The sequence below is a fragment of the Phaseolus vulgaris genome, chromosome 11 (assembly GCF_051622355.1).
Source record: "Phaseolus vulgaris cultivar YP4 chromosome 11, ASM5162235v1, whole genome shotgun sequence".
NCBI classification, from domain to species: Eukaryota; Viridiplantae; Streptophyta; class Magnoliopsida; order Fabales; family Fabaceae; genus Phaseolus; species Phaseolus vulgaris.
This window is the reverse complement of record NC_143508.1, coordinates 25,640,081-25,662,066: the sequence shown is the minus strand read 5'-3', so window position 1 is coordinate 25,662,066 and position 21,986 is coordinate 25,640,081. Positions and strand designations below refer to the sequence as shown.

General features: G+C 49.0%; 1 protein-coding gene across 1 annotated transcript; it reads right to left on the bottom strand.

Annotated features, from left to right (window-relative positions):
- Positions 1–228: 228 nt before the first annotated feature.
- LOC150023135 (uncharacterized) lies at positions 229–16,419 on the bottom strand. The gene is made up of 6 exons (XM_090297730.1): positions 15,813–16,419; positions 1,197–3,786; positions 855–1,113; positions 716–769; positions 350–493; positions 229–252 (listed from the first exon to the last, which is right to left on the bottom strand). The coding sequence occupies exons 1-6, from the start codon at positions 16,417–16,419 to the stop codon at positions 229–231; spliced, it is 3,678 nt and encodes a 1,225-aa protein (XP_090153856.1).
- Positions 16,420–21,986: the final 5,567 nt, after the last annotated feature.

Sequence of the window (21,986 nt, the reverse complement as noted above, 5' to 3'; positions counted from 1 at the left end):
GGCGTTGGAGTGCGATCGGCCGCAGCGGCGTCGCTCTGTTCTTTTGCAGGTTCTTGAGGTGGATCTTGGCGGAGGACGGAGGTTGAAGCGGTGCACACGTCGATCCAAGTTTGACGAGGCAAGTTCCAGCGTTCTGGTCAACAGGAAGGATAAAAAACAAATGAAAAGAAATTGACAAACTTCAACACATTGAATTTAAAATAACACATTGAAAAGAAATTGTCAAACTTACAATGCGTTCAACTGTTTGTTCTGTAGACTTAGAACTCCATGTCCCTAATGTGTTTATACGGGCACCCTTCCACATCTCATGTCGGAGTGGTGGGGATGGAGGTCTTAAAGAATCTACACTATTCATTTCCTCAATGGAAGTAGAACGTGCTTTAATCTTTTCTTCAAGCATCCTCTGCTCTAGCAACTTATAACCACCACGAGAGAATAAGTGTGGGGTATCATTATGTGCCTGATTGGCTTTTGCTTTGTTTCGAACCTCCTATCATAACACTCAAAATTTAGTAATACGTTAATATAAACTATATTCAAATATAAAAGTGATACTAACCTGCCATTTTTTAGTTTGTCGAATATTGACAAACTGCTGCCAAGTTTCTTCATCAATGGATGCATATTTTGCACAAGGATTTTCTTCTTTCCTTTTCCCATATATATAATCTGTTGTCAATTTTGATTTAAACTGACGAAACTTGACACCCACATCTGAAAGAACCTTCGCTTTCAAGGTTTCCACATTCGGGATGTTGTAATGTGTCTACATTGTTTGAAAGAATTAGTTCATAAACAAAAACAGAGTATAAAAGAACTTTAGATTTAGCAAAGTAAAAACAGTTACATACCTGAATATCTTGCCAAATCATGTTTTTCTCGTGGTCAGTCACGTGATCCCAGGACTGAGTTAAGATAGAGATCCTTTCACGAGAAAGTACTCCGAGATAACTCCTATATTTCTTTGCATGTTGCCCAGTGGGCACACCAGTGTGGATATCAATAGACAAAGGTATTTTGTCATCTTTAGTTATCTTCTTAAACATATTCTTCAATCTTGTAGGTCCTTTACCAGTTTTTGAATGGGAAACTTTATCATCTGCCATGTTCCTATTATTAAAAAAATATAATAAGCATCAAGAATATGAAATATAATGAAAATGAAATATATTGTAAAACTAAACATGAATCACATGTACATACAAATATATATTCCTTCATCATGATCATTTCGAGTTGCATGTACAACATCAGCAACATCCTCGTACTCTTTATTGATGGTCATTCTTGTAAGTGATTCAATCTCACAAATGTCATTGTTTGTATCTTCTGGGTCATTATGTTGTTTTTTTCCATGTAGCACAACAGACCAGTGGTTAGACGTAGGATCTTGGATATAGAAAACTTGGGAAGCTTGATGTGCCATTATAAATGGTTCGTCATGATAACCTATCTTTCGAAAGTCAACCAAAGTCATTCCTGATTCATCAACTTTGACACCAGTCTTATTGTCAACCCACTTGCATTTGAAAACAGGTACAGTAAACTTGGTATAATTAACTTCCCAAATCTCTACTATGACACCATAATAAGGCATTGATCCCACAACAGGATTTTGATCCTTTGCAGTTGAAAACTGCATAGACTCTGCCTCCAAGGTGACTCCGCTATTTTGCACTGTACTCCTATCATCTCGAGACTTTGTGTAAAACAAACAACCATTTACTTCATAGCCAGAACAACATAAAACATCAAATTTGAGACCGTTTGCAAGCCATGTTAATGTTTCAGATGCTGATGGATCATTCATTATTTGTTGCTTAAACCATGACATGAAAGTTTTGTTATGCTCAATTAACACCCATTTTTCTGATTGTCTTGGATTTTTATATTTGACAATGTCTTTGTGTTTATCTAAGTATGGTAACACCTCATCAGTGTTATTCAAGATATACAAGTGTGCTTGCAGAACCTCTTCTCTAGATTTGCTTATGACATGTACACCTCTTGAAGATTTACTTATGAATCTACGAGAGTGCCAACCTTTTTCGGGAACTCCTATACATTTGGCTTTTGACATGTACTCAGAACAAAACTCAATAGATTCTTCTGAAATGTATCTTTCAATAATGGAAGCTTTTGGACGACATTGATTCTTCACATATCCCTTCAAAATCTTCATGTATCGTTCAACTGGATACATCCATCGCATATAAACTGGCCCACACAATCTGATTTCTCTTACAAGATGAACAACCAAGTGTACCATAATATCAAAAAAAGATGGAGGAAAAAACATCTTGAGTTGACACAAGATAACAATTATTTCTTCTTCAAGTTCATCCAACTTCTGAGAGTCAATCTCTTTACTACATATGGAATTGAAAAATGAACATAGTCGAGTGATTGTATGCCTAACATTTTTGGGCAAGATTCCACGAATAGCCACCGGTAATAATTGTTGCATTAGAACGTGACAATCATGTGACTTTAAGCCAATTAGTTTCAAATCATTCATAGATACAAGACTCTTCACATTTGAAGAGTAGCATTGTGGTACCTTAACACCTTTAAGACATTCACAAAAACTTGTTTTCTCTTTCTTTGACAAAGTGTAACACGCTGCAGGCAAGTATGTACGTTTACCAACTTCTCTCGGTGCCAATTCCTCTCGTATATTCATTTCAATCAAATCCAGACGTGCATTCACACCATCCTTTGTTTTGCCTTTAATGTTCAGAAGTGTTCCTATTAGACTGTCACACACATTCTTCTCTACGTGCATTACATCTAGACAGTGTCTAACATCTAACTTACACCAATACGGAAGATAAAAAAAGATTGATCTCTTCTTCCATATTTCAGTAACCGTTTGCTTCTTCTTCATTTTTCCAAAAGTCACATTAACATTTTTGATTTTTTTATAAATTTCAACACCACTTAAGGGAGTGGGACAAATGTCATGTTCTTGGTATCCGTTAAAAGCTTTTTTCAATCGACGATACGGATGATATTTCTTTAGAAATCTACGATGCCCAAGATACACGGTTTTTCTTCCATGTTTCAACTGCTCATAAGATGTCTTGTCTTGACATATTGGACATGCTCTATGGCCTTTCACACTATAACCTGACAAGTTCCCATATGCAGGGAAGTCATTGATAGTACAAAACAACATCGCATGCAATCGGAAAGATTCATTTTTAAACGCGTCAAACACATCAACCCCTTCATTCCACAATAATTTCAAATCTTCAATCAATGGATTAAGATAAACATCTATGTCATTTCCAGGTTGTTTTGGACCAGAGATCATCATAGATAACATCATGTATTTGCGCTTCATACACAACGCAGGAGGTAAGTTGTAAATCACTAACAAAACGGGCCATGAACTATGATTACTACTTAAATTTCCAAAGGGATTCATTCCATCAGTTGCCAATCCAAGTCTTAAGTTTCTTGATTCTTTTCCAAATTCAAGAAATTCTTTATCAATATTCTTCCACTGCAAAGAATCAGCAGGATGACGAAGTAATCCATCACATTTTCTATTATCTGCATGCCACCTAAGGTTTTTAGCGTCATCTGCATTTGCAAACAAACGCTTAAGCCTTGGAATTATCGGAAGATACCAAACAACCTTAGCAGGAGGACCTTCCTTTGTCAATTCATCAATTTCATCATTTTGACGAACCTTAACCTTATAGCGTGACAAACCACACCTGGGACATCTTCTTAAATCTTCATACTCATTTCTGTATAAAATACAATTGATCCTGCCTGTTGACCGGAACGCTGGAGACTGCCTCGTCAAAGGATCGACGTGCGCACCGCTTCTCACCTCCGTTCCTCTTCGGGATCTATCTCAAGAACCTGCAAAGAAACAGCACGACGCCGCTGCGGCCGATCGCACTCCAACGCTCAAGTCAGTGACGGTATCACCAAAAACTAAGAGAACTAGAACCGTGCAAATCCTCTCTCACAGTCAGCTCTAACTCGCAAGCGTAAAGTGTATGAACTGAACGTGCGTACCTCAGAAAGTTTGTTAAGAACTCTTATATACCTGGTGGCTTTCTCTCTCCTGGCAGTTACAGACTCGGACACGTGGCTCGCATCCAACTGTACACGTGCCATCATCCGGAGGCTCCCTGACTTGGCGCTGCTTCTACTCTCATTTTGGCTAAGTTACTTATGCATGGTACTGCCCAGTGCATAGCTAACTTAGGAGTGCGATCTCTGCTGGAACTGGCGAGTTAGGGGCCTTCATACACCTTCCCTGTGGTCTCGCCGGCCGCCTTCATAATCTGCTTCTCCTTCATCTTCGGCGATGTGCTTGCTCTGGCGATCTCCAATGACTAGGTCGCCTGAATCTACATCGGGCGACTTCATCTTCAACATGGCGATCGCCTATTCTGGTAAACTGGAAATCGGAACACGCCAACTTAACAACTGGCGACCACACGTGCCCCCCGACTTCCTTCCCTTATGCCAACCTGGCGCCTTGTCAACACACCTACACTGTAGCAGGATGCCACGTCATCACACCCGACCACCAGGGCGGTACACAAGCCCCCCAGTCTTAAGCGAAGACTTGTCTAGCGAAAAGACTGAAAGAGCCTTCGTTAACACCGATCTACGTGGCCTTGATGCAGAATTCCAAGCGGTTGTACCTTCTGCTGCTCTAACGCCCCACCAAACCCCTCACTCATCGCTCGACACGTGGCTTCATCAACGGCTCTCTTCATTTGCCGTTTGCGCTTCCTAAACCCATTTCAAAAAACCCTTAAACCCATTTCGCTTCACTGTTCCATCACTTTCTTCGTGCTTGCAAACGCTCTAACTTCCTTCTGCGAAAACTCTCAACGCTCGAGATCACCATCTTCCTGCATCGTCTTCCTGATCGAAAGGTAACTACTTTCCTTCATCTGCTGGCTTTCCTTGCATTTTCACCGATTTGCATCATCCTGTAACTGCTTGGTGCATACGCTGTGGGTTGTTTTTCCATTTCTCCTTCTGCGTAACTTAGGGCTTTGTCGATCGTCGCAACGAACTTACATTCGTTCGTTTTTTCACCTTCCTTCTATGATCGAGTCAGCCTCTGTAACCCCCTGATCATTTTTCCTTTCTTCTTCCTTTGCAGTTGCTATCATGACTCGTACAAAGATTACCCCGAACCCCCCTCCATCAGCACGAAACCTTCCTTCACAAGCACACGACTCAACACAAGTTCGTGGCGCTCCCTCTTCGCAGGCTGAGAGGCCTGCGTCTTCCCAATCTGCCCTGGCCCAGGCGACTCCATCTAACGCCGGAGGAGTTCCCGTTCCTCCGCCAGACTTCAAAACTTTATACCCCTGGGCTAACTCAACCCTTCTGAAAGAAATATCCTCTGTGAACACTGCGGGGGCAGTCTTGCGGCTGACTAAGGGGGACGAGATCTACCAGTCGTTTCACAAGGAGCACGACGAAAGGATGATGGTGCTGCCTTGCCCCGCCGACCTGCCCGTGTGTGCTGATGACAAAGTAAGCGCCGACGGGCCCTTCTGCTTTGTCTACACGACTCTGTTCAAGAAGGTTAGGCTCAGGTTCCCTCTCACCCGATTCGAGAGGGAACTTCTTACCGAGCTCAACATTGCTGCCGCCCAGCTCCACCCCAACAGCTGGGCGTTTGTTCGAGCCTTCCAAGTAACGTGCGCCCACCTGGGGTTGCCCGCGTCGGTGGACGTGTTTTTGTTCCTTTTCGAAGCCAAGCACCCAGGAGATCGCCTGTGGGTCAGCTTGAATGCGATTGCTGGGAGATCCATTTTTACCATCTTCCAGCAATCGTACAAAGACTGGAAGGGGAAATTCGTCCAAGTACGTGCAAACGACAAGGACACCTCCCTTCTTGATGGCTTCCCCTTGTACTGGGTGGACAAGGGGAAAAAGGAGTCCAAGAGCTGCTTCAGGAGGCCCAGAAGTCCTGATAGCATGGGAGCATTGGACAGAGACCTTTGTCTCTTCTGGAAGAAGGTGGCGGATGCCAATATAACTTTCCTCACCACCTCCCTGATCAGCTTTGAATTCTACGAAGATCAGCTAGAATTTCAAATAGGTTAGGTCATTTGAACTATTGCTTTAATACTGCTCCTGTTTAACTGTTTCTGGGCGTCTTGTGCGTTATGCGCAAGACTTTGGCTTTACTTTTTCTGCACATATCACCTGCTTTGCTGTTTATTACATTATGCACTTATCTGTTTTCCTTGAGTTAACCCATGCATCTCCGTCCCCTGCAGACAACATGTTGCCCAGGAACATGCTCACCGAACTAAAGTCACTCGCCCGAAACCACGGGTTGGCAACCGGTTCCCAAACGGTGCCCAACTCGGTGGTGGAGGCCGCCATTGTCCAAGGGCGATCACCACCCAAGGAGCCCGCTCAACGCAAAAAATTGGTCCTTAAGAGACCCAAAAGGAAAGCCCCTCAAGTCGTCCATGAGGAGGAAGAAGAGGACGACGAGGTCACCGAGGATGGCCTCGTTACGAAGAGGAAAAGGGTGGCACCATCTTCACCACCTGCCCCACCACCTCTTCCAAGCTCGACACCACCATCAACGCCTGCTCCTCCTCCATCCTCGCCAACACCACAGGCTCCTTCTTCACCAGTCCAAGCGGTTCCACTGGCCACTGCGCCACCTGCAGCTGAGGCCCAAGAGCCAAATTTCCTGGAGGACCCCCCGAGCGCCTCTACACCGTATGTGTCAGCCGGAGGGGGTCCCCCTTCAAACGCCTTCGCTGCAGGAGATGTTCCAATCGGGGATGAGGTTGCTCATACTTCTCCGATTCTAATCACCGAATCCCCGATCCCGTCGCCACGCCAGGAAGCAAACACCGAAGATCCTGCTAAGGAAGGTGGCGACGAGAACCCACAACAAGCCCACCTGGCGCCTCTCCAAGCAGCAAACCTTCCCCTTGAGGTCACAAGGATGTGGGAACCTCTGACTGCCAAACTGAAAACCATAGCAGAGGACATCCCAGCGATTATAACCAGGGCTGTGGAAGGCTCAACCAGGAGGCTCCAAGATGACCTCTTCAACCTCAAAACCGAAAACAGCACTATGAAGATCGAGGTGGAGAAGTTGTCCTTCAGCCTGACGCTCGCAGAAATCGAACACTCCCGGGTGGAGGATGCAATGAGTACCGAGCTCAGGCTGGCGCGCAAGGAGGCTACTGACCTTCGCCGCAAAGTTCACGATCTTGCCCAAGAGAAGGTCGAGCTGGAAAGCAAAATCGTGCCTCTTCGCGCCAAGGCGATCGACCTGGAGGCTCACATTCAAGCTGACGCCGCTAAGGTGCAAAAACTGGAGCAGAGGTCGATCGACCGAGAGAAACTACTTGGGCAAGTAGAAAAGGCGAGGGACGACGCCATGGCTGATCTCGTCGAGGCCAACAAAGAGAAGGGAAAGATGGCCGCTGAGTTGGCCCAAGCACAATCGGACTCCAAGAAGGTTACTGAAGACCTTCTCCAGGCTCAAAAGACCAACGAACAACTTAAAAAACAGGTTGAAGAGCTGGAACAGCAGAACAAAGAGCTGAAAGAGCAAACCGAAGACCTCAAGAAGCGGATTGAGGAACTTCAGGGGCAAAACGAAGCACTCAAGCTAAATTCTGCTCAGATTCTGGCTGCTGGATTCGAAGCTGCGCGGGAACAATTCGCTTGCCTATTTCCCGATCTGGATCTCAGCCTGGTGTCGCTGAACAACGAAGTAGTAGATGGAAAGGTCGTTCCTGCTGAAGACTAATCAACTCCACCTCATCTGCTACTTTTATGATTTCCCTTGTATTATTCTATAAAAACTCCTGTATGTATGCCTTTAGCAAATACTTATCTCAACGACTAAGTTTGGGTATTCACTCTCTTGACTTCTTTAAGCGCTTTAACCTTCTTTGCATGTTTAACTTTGTCGGATATAACTTAACGATTTTGCAAACACGACCTTTTGACTTAACTGCTTTGAACCACTTCAAACTCAAGCAAAAATCACTTTAACCCACTTGTACTCTTAAAGCAACTAACCTTATCACAAGAATACCCTTCAAGCATCGAACTGTAACACAATTATTGGCTCAAACAACGTCCCACTCGACCTGCTTTATCAAAGAAGTCCTTTAACCTTCTCGCCGCTGTTTAATATTTCCCGATCGCCAAGAACTCTTGGTACCATTAGCTCTTCCTGGCCTCATGCTTTGGCAATCGTTCCTTCGCATGGGGCAGAGACGCCTTTAGGGATCTCTCTTTACCCTCCTGGACTTCAGAACAAAGACCGGCTGACCAGGCGTTCTCTTCGAACCTACCTTAGCCACCTTCCATACTTCTTCCACCCTCGGCTGAACTCGTTCGAGACGAGAAGGATTTATCTTGCCTAAGCTCGCATATAAGCGAGAAGGTCTTAACTCGCCTGAACTCGCTCAACGGCGAGAAGGACTTTATCTGGTGCTTCAACTTGCCCAGGGCGTACATCTCCTCCCCCCTAGATGCACTGAGGACCTTTTCTTTCTCTCGCCTGCACTCGCTCGACGGCGAGGAGGTCTTTAACTGGCCTTAGCTCGCACAACAGCGAGAAGGACTTTATCTGGTGCCTCAACTTGCCCAGGGTGTACATCTCCTCCCCCCTGGATGCACTGAGGACCTTTTCTCTTTCTCGCTTGCACTCGCTCGACGGCGAGGAGGTCTTTAACTTGCCTCAGGACGCGCGAGGGCGTTGAGGTCTTTCATCTGGTGCCTCCGATCGCCGAAAGACGATGAGGACTTTAAAACTTAACTGGTGCCTCCAATCGCCGAAAAACGATGAGGACTTAAAACTTAACTGGTGCCTCCAATCGCCGAAAAACGATGAGGACTTAAAACTTAACTGGTGCCTCCAATCGCCGAAAAACGATGAGGACTTAAAACTTTTTAGAAAGCATGCGATATATCTTTTCTCGCCTTAAATCACGTACAAGCGACAAGGTTTTTCTTCAAAACTTTTGGAAAAAAGCAAACATGCAATCTGAAAACGCCTTATACTTCAAAAACTCTTCTTTATTGGGTGGCCTCATTAAAAACCCTCCTTAGGGAAAAAAGAGTGCCCCCTTGAAACTGTTTTAGCAGAGACATTGTAACATAACATTTGTGTTTGTCTTTACTTACAAAGCTCTTAACTATAGTACAACTTCAGGTGTGTGGCGTTCCAGGTGCGAGGGATCGCCCCTCCTTCCAGCGTCTCTAAGCGGTAGGCCCCATTCCCGAGCACCTCGGTTATTCTGAACGGTCCCGTCCACTTGGGTGACAATTTATTCTCCATCTCGTACTGGTGGGCCTTCCTCATCACCAAGTCGCCCTCTCTAAACTGCCTTGGCATCACCTTTGAGTTGTATCTTCGTTCAACCCTTCTTTTCACAGCTTCAGCTTTCAACCTCGCCCCTTCCCTGACCTCATCCAGCAGATCCAGGTTCAGCCTTCTTTCTTCATTCGAGTCTTCCTCTACGAAGTTCTGGAATCTCGGCGAGCTCTCCTGGATCTCCACTGGAATCATGGCATCACACCCATAGACCAAGCTGAACGGGGTCTCGTGGGTTCCTGACTGCTCGGTGGTGTGGTACGCCCAGACTATACGGGGCACCTCCTCAGCCCAACTTCCATTGGCCTTCTCAAGCCTTCTCTTCAAACCTCTCAACAACACCCGATTAGCTGACTCCACCTGGCCATTTGTCTGAGGGTGCTCGACGGATGCAAACACTTGTTGAATTCTCACCCCTTCGCAAAGCTTCTTCAACAGGTGGCTTGCAAACTGCGTCCCATTATCTGACACCAGGCGTTTAGGCACTCCAAACCGGCACACGATGTTTTTCCATACAAAACCTTCGATCTTGTGTGCGGTGATCTGGGCCACTGGTTCTGCTTCAATCCACTTGGTGAAATACTCAATCGCCACCACCAAGTACTTCATTTGCCTGATCGCCAGCGGGAAAGGTCCCAGGATGTCGATTCCCCAAGTATGAAACGGCCAAGGGCTATAGATCGACTTCAACTCCTCGGGAGGTGCCTTATGCCAATCGGCGTGCTGCTGGCATTGTTTACAACATTGGGCATATTTCTTGCAATCTCCTCTCATGGATGGCCAGTAGTAGCCTGCACGGAGAGTCCTCGCGGCCAGAGCTCGACCCCCGACGTGGCTTCCGCATATACCTTCGTGGAGCTCCGCCATGATTCTCGTGCACTTCTCGCCGTGTATACATTCCAGGAGTGGGTGAGTGAACCCAAACCTGTACAGATCGCCATCAATCAACGTATACTTGCTGGAATTTTTCTTTACCTTCCTAGCTTCCGTCGGATCCAACGGGAGGAGGCCATCTGCCAGGCACCGTTTGTATTGCGTTATCCAAGTGTCTGGCTCATGGGCGGCGCAGACCTGCATCACGTCCACCTTCTCTCCTCGACATGCTCTAACTCTCGGCGATCTCAGAGTTTCTTGCGTCAAGGACTTATGGCTTCTCGCTGCTCTCTCCGTCGACCTGCTTATCTGAAGGACCAGGTGATCTGCTACAAATGCCCTTGGCGCCTTTAGAGTTTCTTGAATCACCGTCCTCTGCCTACCCCCCTTGCCTGAGCTGGCGAGCTTAGCAAGCAAGTCAGCTCGGGCATTCTGCTCTCGGGGCACATGTACTACTTCAAAAGAGGCAAAGGAACTCTTCAATTCCTGCACATACGCCAAGTAAGCCGCCATTTGTGGATCTTTAGCCTGGAACTCGCCGGTTACTTGCCCTGTGACTAGCAGCGAGTCACTCTTAGCCATCAGCACCCTAGCTCCCATCTCCTTGGCCAGCAAAATCCCGGCGATCAGCGCCTCATACTCTGCTTGATTGTTGCTGGCTTTGAAGGCAAACCTCAAAGATTGTTCAATCAGCACGCCGTTGGGTCCTTCCAATATGACTCCAGCATCGCTGCCCTGCTGGTTCGACGATCCATCCACCGAAAGTACCCAACGGAAACCGTCTCCTTCAACCCGCGTCGCCTCTGATGAGAGCTCAACCACGAAATCTGCAAAGATTTGCCCCTTGATCGGGCCTCGGGGCTCGTACTTAATATCAAACTCTGACAACTCTACCGCCCACTTCACCATCCTTCCCGCGACGTCGGGTTTCTTCAAGACCTTCTGGATGGGCAGGTCAGTCATCACCAGTATTGTGAAACTGTGGAAGTAGTGGCGCAACCTCCTCGCCGAAAACACCACAGCCAGCGCAGCCTTCTCCAGGGCCTGATATCTCGTTTCTGGGCCCTGCAACACCTTGCTCACGAAATAAATAGGCTTCTGAGCCTGATCTTGATCCTGGGCGAGCACCGCACTCACCGCCCTCTCAGTCACAGCGAAATACAACCTGAGAGTGATTCCCGCCAGCGGTTTGCACAGAACCGGCGGGCTCGCCAGATACTCCTTCAGTTTGACGAAAGCTTCCTCGCACTCCTTCGTCCAAGCAAACTTATTATTGCGCCGCAGACATTGAAAATAGGGATGCCCCTTTTCTCCGCTAGCTGACATGAAGCGAGATAGGGCTGCCATCCGACCTGTTAGCTGCTGGACTTCTTTTACCGTAGCCGGGCTTCTCATCGCCAAGATGGCGGCACACTTGTCCGGGTTGGCTTCTATTCCTCTTTCAGTCAAGAGAAAACCCAAGAACTTTCCAGCCTCCACGCCGAAAATGCATTTTTCCGGGTTGAGCTTTAACTTGAACTTGGCGATCGTCGTGAACAATTCTTCCAAGTCTGCAATGTGCTTGCTTTTCTCCTGCGAGGTCACAACCATGTCATCGACGTAGGCTTGCACATTCCTTCCCAGCATTGGTGCAAGTACTCGATCCATCAGCCTCTGGTACGTGGCCCCCGCGTTCTTCAGCCCAAACGGCATCACCTTATAGCAGTAGCACGACCTCTCCATCATGAAGGTTGTTTTTTCTTCATCCATGGGATGCATCTTGATCTGATTATAGCCCGAGAAGGCATCCAGGAAACTCAGCAGCTTGCACCCTGCAGCACTATCAACCAGGGCATCAATGCTTGGTAAAGGATACGAATCCTTTGGGCAAGCTTTGTTCAGATCGGTGAAATCGACGCACATGCGCCATTTCCCGTTACTCTTCTTCACCAGTACGACATTTGCCAACCATTCAGGGTACTGGACTTCCCTGATGTGGCCTGCAGCGAGGAGTTTCTGTGTTTCGTCCCTGATCGCCTGCCTCCTCTCCTCGTTGAATTTTCTTCTCCTTTGTCTCACCATGTTGTCCATCGCCAAATGATGGCACAAGAAGTCGGGATCAATCCCGGGCATGTCCGAAGCGGACCACGCAAATGCGTCCAGATGCCGCTCAATCACCTTGGCGATCTGGTCCTGGAGATCGACCTCCAGAGATCTTCCGAGCTTGAAGATTTTCCCTCCGATCTCCTTCTCGAGCCACTGCTCGACAGGTTTAGGCCTGGATTCTCTGGCGATCACCGCCCTGGCGATTCCCTGTTCCCTCGCTTCCTCGGGGTGATTCCGCGCCTCTTCCTCCTCCAGGCCAGCATTCCTCTCCCCCAGCTCAACGTCTACCATCTCTACATCCCTTCCGGCAGCCTCCTCTGTTACCGGCGGTCTGGGCTTCACACCGGGAGGTGGGTTGGTTGTTACATAACTCACTGATCTTTTGTTTTTCAGGCTATTCTCATAGCACCTTTTAGCTTCTTTCTGATCAGACTTAATCGTGATCACCACCCCTTCCACGGACGACAGCTTCACCTTCATGTGCCGAGTCGACGGAATGGCACCTATCCTGTTAAGAGTGGGCCTTCCCAACAGGATGTTATATGCTGAAGGGGCGTTTACGATGAGGTACTTGATTTTCTCCGTCCTCGACCCAGCCTCATCTGTAAACGTGGTTCTCAGCTCAATGTACCCCCTGACCTCCACCTGGTCACCAGCGAACCCATATAAGCACCCTCCATAGGGCCTTAGCTGGTCAAGGGGCAATTCCAGCTGCGTGAAAGTCGGCCAGAACATCACATCTGCCGAGCTTCCTTGGTTCACCAGAACTCTATGGACCTTCCTCCCTGCTGTAACCAACGAAATAACTATGGGATCGTTGTCATGAGGCACAACGTCCCGAAGATCCTGCTTGGTGAACGTAATGTCCACTTCCGGCGAGTGATCTTCAAACATGTCCACTGTCATCACCGATCGCGCATACTTTTTCCTCTGCGATGCGGTGCATCCGCCACCTGAGAAACCCCCTGCAATGGTGTGGATCTCCCCGTGGATAGGCATCTCGTGTTGTTGGGCTTCTCCACCTGCTGGCTGGGAACTCGACGCTTCCCCCGTCCTCCTATCCAGCAGATAGTCGTTTAGGAACCCGCTCTTAACCAGATCGTCGAGCTGATATCCCAAAGACAAACACGAGTCCAAGGTGTGGCCAAAACATTGGTGGAACTCGCACCAGGCGTCCGGCTTTGACCCCAGCACCTTGTCGCCCACCTTCTCAGGCGCCTTCAACCTAGCAGATATGTTAGGGATAGCGATCAGGTTCGCTAGTCCCATGACAAATTTGTGCTTAGGCGGGCGATTGTAATCCCGGCGTGCTGGTTGTTGGCGCGCTTGGCTTCTTCCCTTGTTTCTCCTGTCGTAAGTATGGCGAGTCCTCTGGTCTTTTCTGGCCGCCGCCGCCGTTTCCAGCACCCTCTGCGGCTGGATCCTGGTCTGGGAGCGTGGCCTGGTGGGAGCCACGCTGCCTCTCTTCTCGGCGACTTCACTCTCGTCGGCGATGTGGGCCACCACAAGTCGCTTGACTTCAGCAAACGTCGCAGGATGGGCCCTGATCAAGGCCTCGCAGAATGGCCCTGGCTGCATGCCCTTCTTGAAGGCATAGACCAGCATTTCTTCATCCTTGGCCGGCGATCTGACCATCTGCGCTCCGAAGCGATTGAGGTAGTCTCTGAGGGACTCCCCATGGTACTGCCTTATATCAAACAGATCATAAGACACCCTGGGCGGTGCCTTATTCACAATGTACTGCTCGACAATGATTTTCGAGAACTGTTGAAAATTGGTTATGTGGCCGTTAGGCAGGCTCACAAACCACTCCATCGCCGTTCCCTGGAGCGTACTCACGAACATCTTGCAGTAGACGGCGTCTGAACCTCCCGACAGCATCATCTGCGTGTGGAACGTGGTCAGATGAGCCTCTGGATCCTCCACGCCGGTAAAGACAGCCTTAACCGGAACCACGCTCGTGGGAATAGGCGTGTCGGTAATCGCCTGAACAAAAGGCATTGGGAAAACACGAGGTGGCGTCGACGGCGCCACCTCTTCAGCAGAAGAACGTCCTTGCTGCTCCTGAAGGGCTCGACGCAGCTCCTCAGTCACCTTGCTGAGCTCCTCGTTCCTGGCGCGAGAGGCGACCAGGTCCTCATTTATCCTCGCTTGCTCTACGCGCGAGGCTTCCACAGTTGCCTGCAACGAGCGCATCATCTCTGCCATCTGCGCCATGGTCATGGCGGTGTCGCCTTCAGCAGCGACAGGCACCACGGGACTGGAACGATTGCTTCTCATTTTTCTCATTAACTTCAGCGAATCACAGGAATGCAGCGAACAACACTTCAGCCTCGATCGAATCAGCGATCAACCGGAGAAAACAGTGCGAAACGGTGCAAGAAAACTCAAGAACACCGTAAGCCTTCAAAGAAAACCACAACTTCGCCAGAAACCACCACTTCCCCGCGAACAACCAAACAAACGAAAGAACTCGAACTTCCACCAAACAGATTACGCGTAAGCAGCAGAAAACCTTACTCCACCGATCGAAAAGCCAAACGAACGGTTCAAAACGCAAACTCACCTAACGAAATTCAAAGAAACCGCGAACGACAGTTGCACCAGCACGCAACCGCGCAGAAAACTTCGAAAACTTCCAAGAACTCACGCTGTGGATGGGAGCAAGTTTTACACGGCCCCACGGTGGGCGCCTGATGATCCTGCCTGTTGACCGGAACGCTGGAGACTGCCTCGTCAAAGGATCGACGTGCGCACCGCTTCTCACCTCCGTTCCTCTTCGGGATCTATCTCAAGAACCTGCAAAGAAACAGCACGGCGCCGCTGCGGTCGATCGCACTCCAACGCTCAAGTCAGTGACGGTATCACCAAAAACTAAGAGAACTAGAACCGTGCAAATCCTCTCTCACAGTCAGCTGTAACTCGCAAGCGTAAAGTGTATGAACTGAACGTGCGTACCTCAGAAAGTTTGTTAAGAACTCTTATATACCTGGTGGCTTTCTCTCTCCTGGCAGTTACAGACTCGGACACCTGGCTCGCATGCAACTGTACACGTGCCATCATCCGGAGGCTCCCTGACTTGGCGCTGCTTCTACTCTCATTTTGGCTAAGTTACTTATGCATGGTACTGCCCAGTGCATAGCTAACTTAGGACTGCGATCTCTGCTGGAACTGGCGAGTTAGGGGCCTTCATACACCTTCCCTGTGGTCTCGCCAGCCGCCTTCATAATCTGCTTCTCCTTCATCTTCGGCGATGTGCTTGCTCTGGCGATCTCCAATGACTAGGTCGCCTGAATCTACATCGGGCGACTTCATCTTCAACCTGGCGATCGCCTATTCTGGTAAACTGGAAATCGGAACACGCCAACTTAACAACTGGCGACCACACGTGCCCCCCGACTTCCTTCCCTTATGCCAACCTGGCGCCTTGTTAACACACCTACACTGTAGCAGGATGCCACGTCATCACACCCGACCACCAGGGCGGTACAACAATCGTTAGGACATGAATGTATTTTTCTATACTCCATACCCATTGGACAAAGTATTTTTTTCGCCTCATAATTTCGATTGGGCAAGGTATTTCCTTCTGGAAGCATGTCCTTAAGCAATTGAAGCAATTTTGTAAAACTTTTGTCGGTCCATCCATTCATTGCCTTCAAATTCATCAACCTTAACACTGCTGATAATCGTGTGAAGTTAGTTGAACCAGGATACAAAGGAGTCTCTGCATCATTAGACATATTTTCAAAAACTACATTAGCAAATGATTCTGCTCCCACGTCACGAATCATGTCTTCTAATCTATCATCCATTGAGAAATGAACTTCCTCCGAAGCTCCACGCACACTTGGCAAGTCTAACAATTCACCATGCCACGTCCATGTTGTATAACTTTTCAAAAATCCATCACACAAAAGATGTTCTCTAATTTCGGAAACACTCAATATCCTTCCATTCAAACAATTGACACAAGGACACCTTATTCTTACTCCATTATTACAACTAACGGCATTATGTTCTGCGAATTGTATGAATTCTTCCACCCCTTTTTCGTAAGCATCACTTATTCGTGGTGTATTAATCCAACTCCGATCCATAGAACTGCTAATTTAAGAACCACTACCCTTGATCGCGCGCCACGTAGCCCATCGCACGGCCAGCCTCTAGAGACCCTTGCGTTTCCCTTGGGCAATTGATCCTTTGACACGTGGCACGATCTCACGGCTCTTATTTAGCACCTCTTGGGTTACGAAATGTAACGTTTAAGTTATCCCCAAACCCCGTGCTCACCCCACTGTTACATTCAAACCCCCTTTCTCTGCCTTCACTCCGATAGCAAAGGTACGATTTCGAGTACTCACGATTCTTCCCTTTCGTCGCATTGCATGATTTATTGAACTGCCTGGGACTGTTAATATTCATGCATCACTGTGTTCTTCCGTTTCTCCTTCCTTCTTTGTCCCTTCTCCTTCCTTCTGGGTTCTCTCGCGTGGGTGATGTTTCCAGGGGTTCACTCCCTTTCCTGTCATGGCTACACTTGCTAAAACCTTTTTCCTCTCTTCTTTCTTCAGCTATTTATTTACACCATGACGCGCACAAACGCGGAGCCTGATTCTTCCCCCAAGACCCCCAAGTCCAACTACAAAGCCTACTACCCATGGGCCCCCGACGAGCTTTTGAACGAGTGTACCATCCTGACCACTTTCCAGGACCTGGAAGCTCACCGTGGGGATCCCCATTTGTATAATGTACCGCCCTGGTGGTCGGGTATGATGACGTGGCATCCTGCTACAGTGAAGGCGTGTTGACAAGGCGCCAGGTTGGCAAGAAGGGAAGGAAGTCGGGAGGCACGTGTAGTCGCCAGCTGTTAAGTTGGCGTGTTCCGACTTCCAGTTTACCAGAATAGGCGATCGCTAGGTTAAAGATCAAGTCGCCAGATGCAGACCCAGGCGACCAAGCAGTCGGAGATCGCCAGAACAAGCACATCGCCGAAGATGGAGGAGAAGCAGATTATGAAGGCGGCCGGCGAGACCACAGGGAAGGTGTATGAAGGCCCTAACTCGCCAGTTCCAGTAGAGATCGCACTCCTAAGTTAGCTATGCACTGGGCAGTACCATGCATAAGTAACTTAGCCAAAATGAGAGCAGAAGCGGCGCCAAGTCAGGGAGCCTCCAGATGATGGCACGTGTACAGTTGGATGCGAGCCACGTGTCCAAGTCTGTAACTGCCAGGAGAGAGAAAACCACCAGGTATATAAGAGTTCTTAACAGACTTTCTGAGGTACGCACGTTCAGTTCATACACTTTACGCTTGCGAGTGACAGAGCTGTTTGTGAGAGGATTTGCACGGTTCTAGTTCTTAGTATTTGGTGATACCGTCACTGACTTGAGCGTCGGAGTGCGATCGGCCGCAGTGGCGCCGTGTTGTTTCTTTGCAGGTTCTTGAAGTAGATCCAGGGGAGGAACGAAGGTGATAAGCGGTGCGCACGTCGATCCTTTGACGAGGCATTCTCCAGCGCTCCGGTCAACAGGCAGGATCATATAACTTTAATGCTTTCTGCCGCACTCACGACGCCCACATATCCGTCCGTCCCGGCAGGCCTGGAGAACCTGTTTGTTTGGACGACAAACCTAGAAAGAGGAAACCCTTCTTCTTCATGTACCAGACCGTGTTCAAACGCGTAGGAGTACGTCTCCCATTCACCCCCTTTGAACGGGAACTCCTTACTGAAATCAATATTGCCCCCGCCCAGCTCCATCCCAACAGCTGGGCATTCGTGAGGGGTTTTCAAATTCTTTGCGGACACCTGGGCATCCTCCCTTCTGTAGACGTTTTCCTGCATTTCTTTGAGGTGAAAAAGCAGGGGAAAAGCTTCTGGGTAAGCTTTTCCGGGATCGCGGGCAGGATCCTCCTCTCCCTCTTCCAAAACTCTTACAAGAACTGGAAAGGGAAGTTCTTTAGGGTGTGCAGCGCCAAGTATGACCCTACCGCCTTGGACGGCTTTCCCCTCTATTGGACGGAGCGTCCTAAGCTGCTTAGGGCCAAAGCCCTGGAAGAGTTATCTCCTGCTGACAGGGAGGTAAGCAAGGCCTTGGCTGGGCTGGGGATCGTTTTTGATACCCTTAAGCTTGTTGCTAATGAGTACAACGCTCACGCCCTGACAACATATTTTGGTAAGGAGATGCTTCCCTTCTCCCCTTTTGCTGTGAACACCTTGTTTACCAGACGTTTGTTTCCACTGCTTCCCCCCCTGTTTCTCATGGTGTCCCGTTACTTGCATCTCACGCTTCTATGCGCTTTGTAATTTTGTATAGTTGCTTCTGCCGCCCCCGATCTCATTGCCATCCCTCCTCCAATCATGCATCTAATGAGGGGCTTCAGTGGCGGGACTCTGCCAGAGGGCACCGACAGGAAGGAAGGCATGCCTTTCTACTTGTGGGCCTTCTTGGCGGTGGCCCTTGAATGGCGCGCCCAGGCCAGGAACGCTGCCTTACAAACTCAAACTCTCCAGGCCTTGGAAACAAAGGTGACTGCTCTGGAGGAGGAGAAGAAAACCCTGGGATGCCAGAATGAAACCTACCAAACCTCCCTGAAGCAGGCGCAAAAGTCCAAAGCAGAAACTGAGAGGCAACTGGCAGAGGCATTGGAGCTCCAGGCTGACTTTTATACTCGGGAAGTCGCCCTCCAAGTCCAGTTAACGGGCCTTCAAGAATTGGTCAAAGCTGATGCAGAAGTTCAAAAGGACTTGAAGGACCGTTGCTGTAAGCAGGCTGACGAGATGGAGCGGACAAAAGGGGAAATGGCCACCCAGGCCAAAGCTATGGGCCTTCTCCAGGCTGACTACGAAAAACTACAGGTCGAGGTCAGTCGGCTTCACGTGGAAAAGGAGGCTCTAGAGAAGGAGGTAGCCTCTGGGGATGCCGCCGTTGAGGAGCTAGAGAAGGACAAAAAGGCCCTCATCCAGAAGATGGCGGGTACTTTCGAGGAGGGGTTCTAAGAAGCTTTGGCTCAAGCAGTCTGCACAAATCCGGGGATTGACATCTCCAGCTGCGATTCCACTCACCACATTGTTGATGGAAAGGTCGTGCCCTTCGAGCTAGACGATTGAGCCGCCGCCCTTGATCATCAGCCCATCCCTTTATACTTGTTTTAACCTTCTCTGACAAATTTGTAATTCTTTGAATCATATGCACTCTTGATATAACTCTGGAAATCTGTTATGATTGCTTTCGTGTCCTCGCGACATAAAATTCTGCCTGTGTGATTTTATTCTCATCCTTTGCCTTCTTGTGCCTTGGTTGTTTGGCTTGCATTATACTCGCTTCTTTCACTTCGTCGGGCGGCCTTGTAGGCCTGGGAAAGGTCACGCGCCAATGCCCACACCCACGGAGAGGCTCATCTAATGGAGCCGTATCGTCCACGGGGTGCTTCTAACACCCAAACGGTCCTTCCCCTGATCCCTAGCACCCGACGCCCACGCCTAAGGAGAGGCCTGCTACAACAGCGCCGTATCGTCCTCGGGTGTCTGAAACGCCGAGTGTTTTGAGAGGGAGTCGTTCCCTCCATGGTCTTTCCTTCCCATAGGTATCGGGGAACGCCCTGCCAGCGATTCGCTGGCGTTTTGGCGGTCCCGCCTCCCTCCACGGTCTTTCCTACCTGTGGGTCTCAGGGATGCGACGCCAGTAATTAACTTCACCTTCTTCGACTTCGTCTCCCTCCACAGTCTTTCCTACCTGTGGGTATCGGGGAGGCAAACTCGCTGATATTTTGGTGGGCGACGCCCACGACGTCTCAGGCTGGCGTCGTCCTTTATGTCATTACAGGCGACACCTCGGGTGTCTAATGCTAGCGTCGCCTTGGGCATCGTCCCTACCTTGACATTGACTTTGACCTTGGGCTTGGTCGACGCCTGGGGACAGCGAAGAGCTCGAGGCCCTTCCCGTATCTTCCACGAGGCGCTTCTTGTATAGCTGATGAGACGTTCAGTCATTCAACTTGATCCACGTGGCGCTTTCTGTATGGCTGATGGGACATCCAGTCATTCGATTTGATCCACGTGGCGCTTTCTGTATGGCTGATGGGACATCCAGTCATTCGATTTGATCCTGACTCCTACTGTGCCCCTGATCCCCTTTCGACGGCGCATCGTACCATCAGGTATTCCATTGATACGACGTGTTCTGAGTTTAACCAGGGATGCCAGGGCCACCCTTCCATCTGCTGCCGCGTGGCTCGATCGTGCGGTGCATCCATTCGCGTCGTTTGGCGCTCTAACCGCTTTATTTAACTCTTCAAACTCTGAAACTATCCTCATCATTTTCTCACTCTTCATAACCTACTTACGTTCTCTCTTCTTGCACCCTTTCTTTTCTCACGAAGGGTTCTTCCAGCCTTCGCTCCCATCGTTCGACTCCTGCATTTTCGGCGGGCCACACGCCTTTGACGATCCCAGATCTTGTTAAAGAATGTCCTCTCATGCTGCCTCTCCCAGGGTCAGTCCCAGGGACCTGTACCCTTGGGCTTCGAGTGAACTTCTTGACGAATGTTCATGCTTGCTTGCTACCAGGGCCATAAGGGAACACAAAGGGGATTCGTGTTCCTATGATCACCGGGCCTTCGCGAGGAGGCATGACGACGACATTGCTGTGCTCCCTTGCACTCCAGGGGAGCCAGTATGCGGAGACAAACGGGCCAACGAAGGGGTCCCTTTCTTTTACTTTTACCAGGTGGTGTTCAAGACCATCGGAGTGCGCCTACCCTTCTCCTGGTTCGAGAAGGAACTGCTGACGGAGATCAACGTTGCTCCGGCCCAGTTATACCCCAACAGCTGGGCCTTTGTCAAAGCCTTCGACATTCTCTTCGGGTTTCTGGGTTGTGCACCCTCGGTTGACCTCTTTCTTCACTTCTTTGAGGTGAAGAGGCAGAGACACAACCTCTGGGTAACTCTCAGTAATGTACCCGGGAGAGTTCTCTTCACACCCTTCCAAAACTCGTTCACCGGGTGGAAAGGCCGGTTCTTCAAGATCTGCTGCACTGACCTTGTTCCCGACGCCCTGGACGGGTTTCCGCTGTACTGGGTGAGAGAGGCGAGGGCCCTCAAAACCAAACCCTTCAAGAAACTGGCTCCAAGTGATCAAATAGCTTGCCGGATTCTTGCTGAGGCGGGAGGTTTTGACTCTGCCACTTTGATCAGCCTGGAGTTCAACGCTGGGACTCTCGAAAAGTACATATGTAAGAGTCACTGCCCTAGAAACTTTGGCCTTTATCGCTTTCCAAACGTGCATGTCTTGCTTCATGGTACCTCTGACACATTTATCTCCCTTGGTGCAGGTTCGAAAATAAGCCAAGAAAGGAGGACACGACTTACTCGAGCTCTGCGGGCTGGGATCAGGGCTTCGTCTTCTTCCAGTGCTGACTCTGATGGCCACTGAAACGTGGCTCTTTTGTGACTTGCATGAGTTGTAATATTTGCCCTATTTGCGATACTTCCATTGTATTGAACATTGCTTGTAACACCAACTTTTTCTATATCATAATTGATTTGTGCAACGTCACTTTACTCTGCATACGTTTCGCATATTGTGCGCTTTCCTTCGCCATGTTCATCAACGACGCCTACCTCCACCCAGGCGACGCCTTCTTTCTTGGCGACGCCTTCCTTCTT

What these genes read in the sequence shown, in the direction of transcription:
- LOC150023135 (XM_090297730.1), bottom strand. Translation starts at nt 16,419, where the DNA reads ATGGATCGGAGTTGGATTAATACACCACGAATAAGTGATGCTTACGAA. An exon ending in ATATATATTTGTATGTACAT is followed by an intron (nt 1,114 to 1,196) that starts GTGATTCATGTT and finishes TTTTAATAATAG; the next exon opens with GAACATGGCAGATGATAAAG. An exon ending in CCATTGAGGAAATGAATAGT is followed by an intron (nt 253 to 349) that starts GTAGATTCTTTA and finishes CTAAGTCTACAG; the next exon opens with AACAAACAGTTGAACGCATT.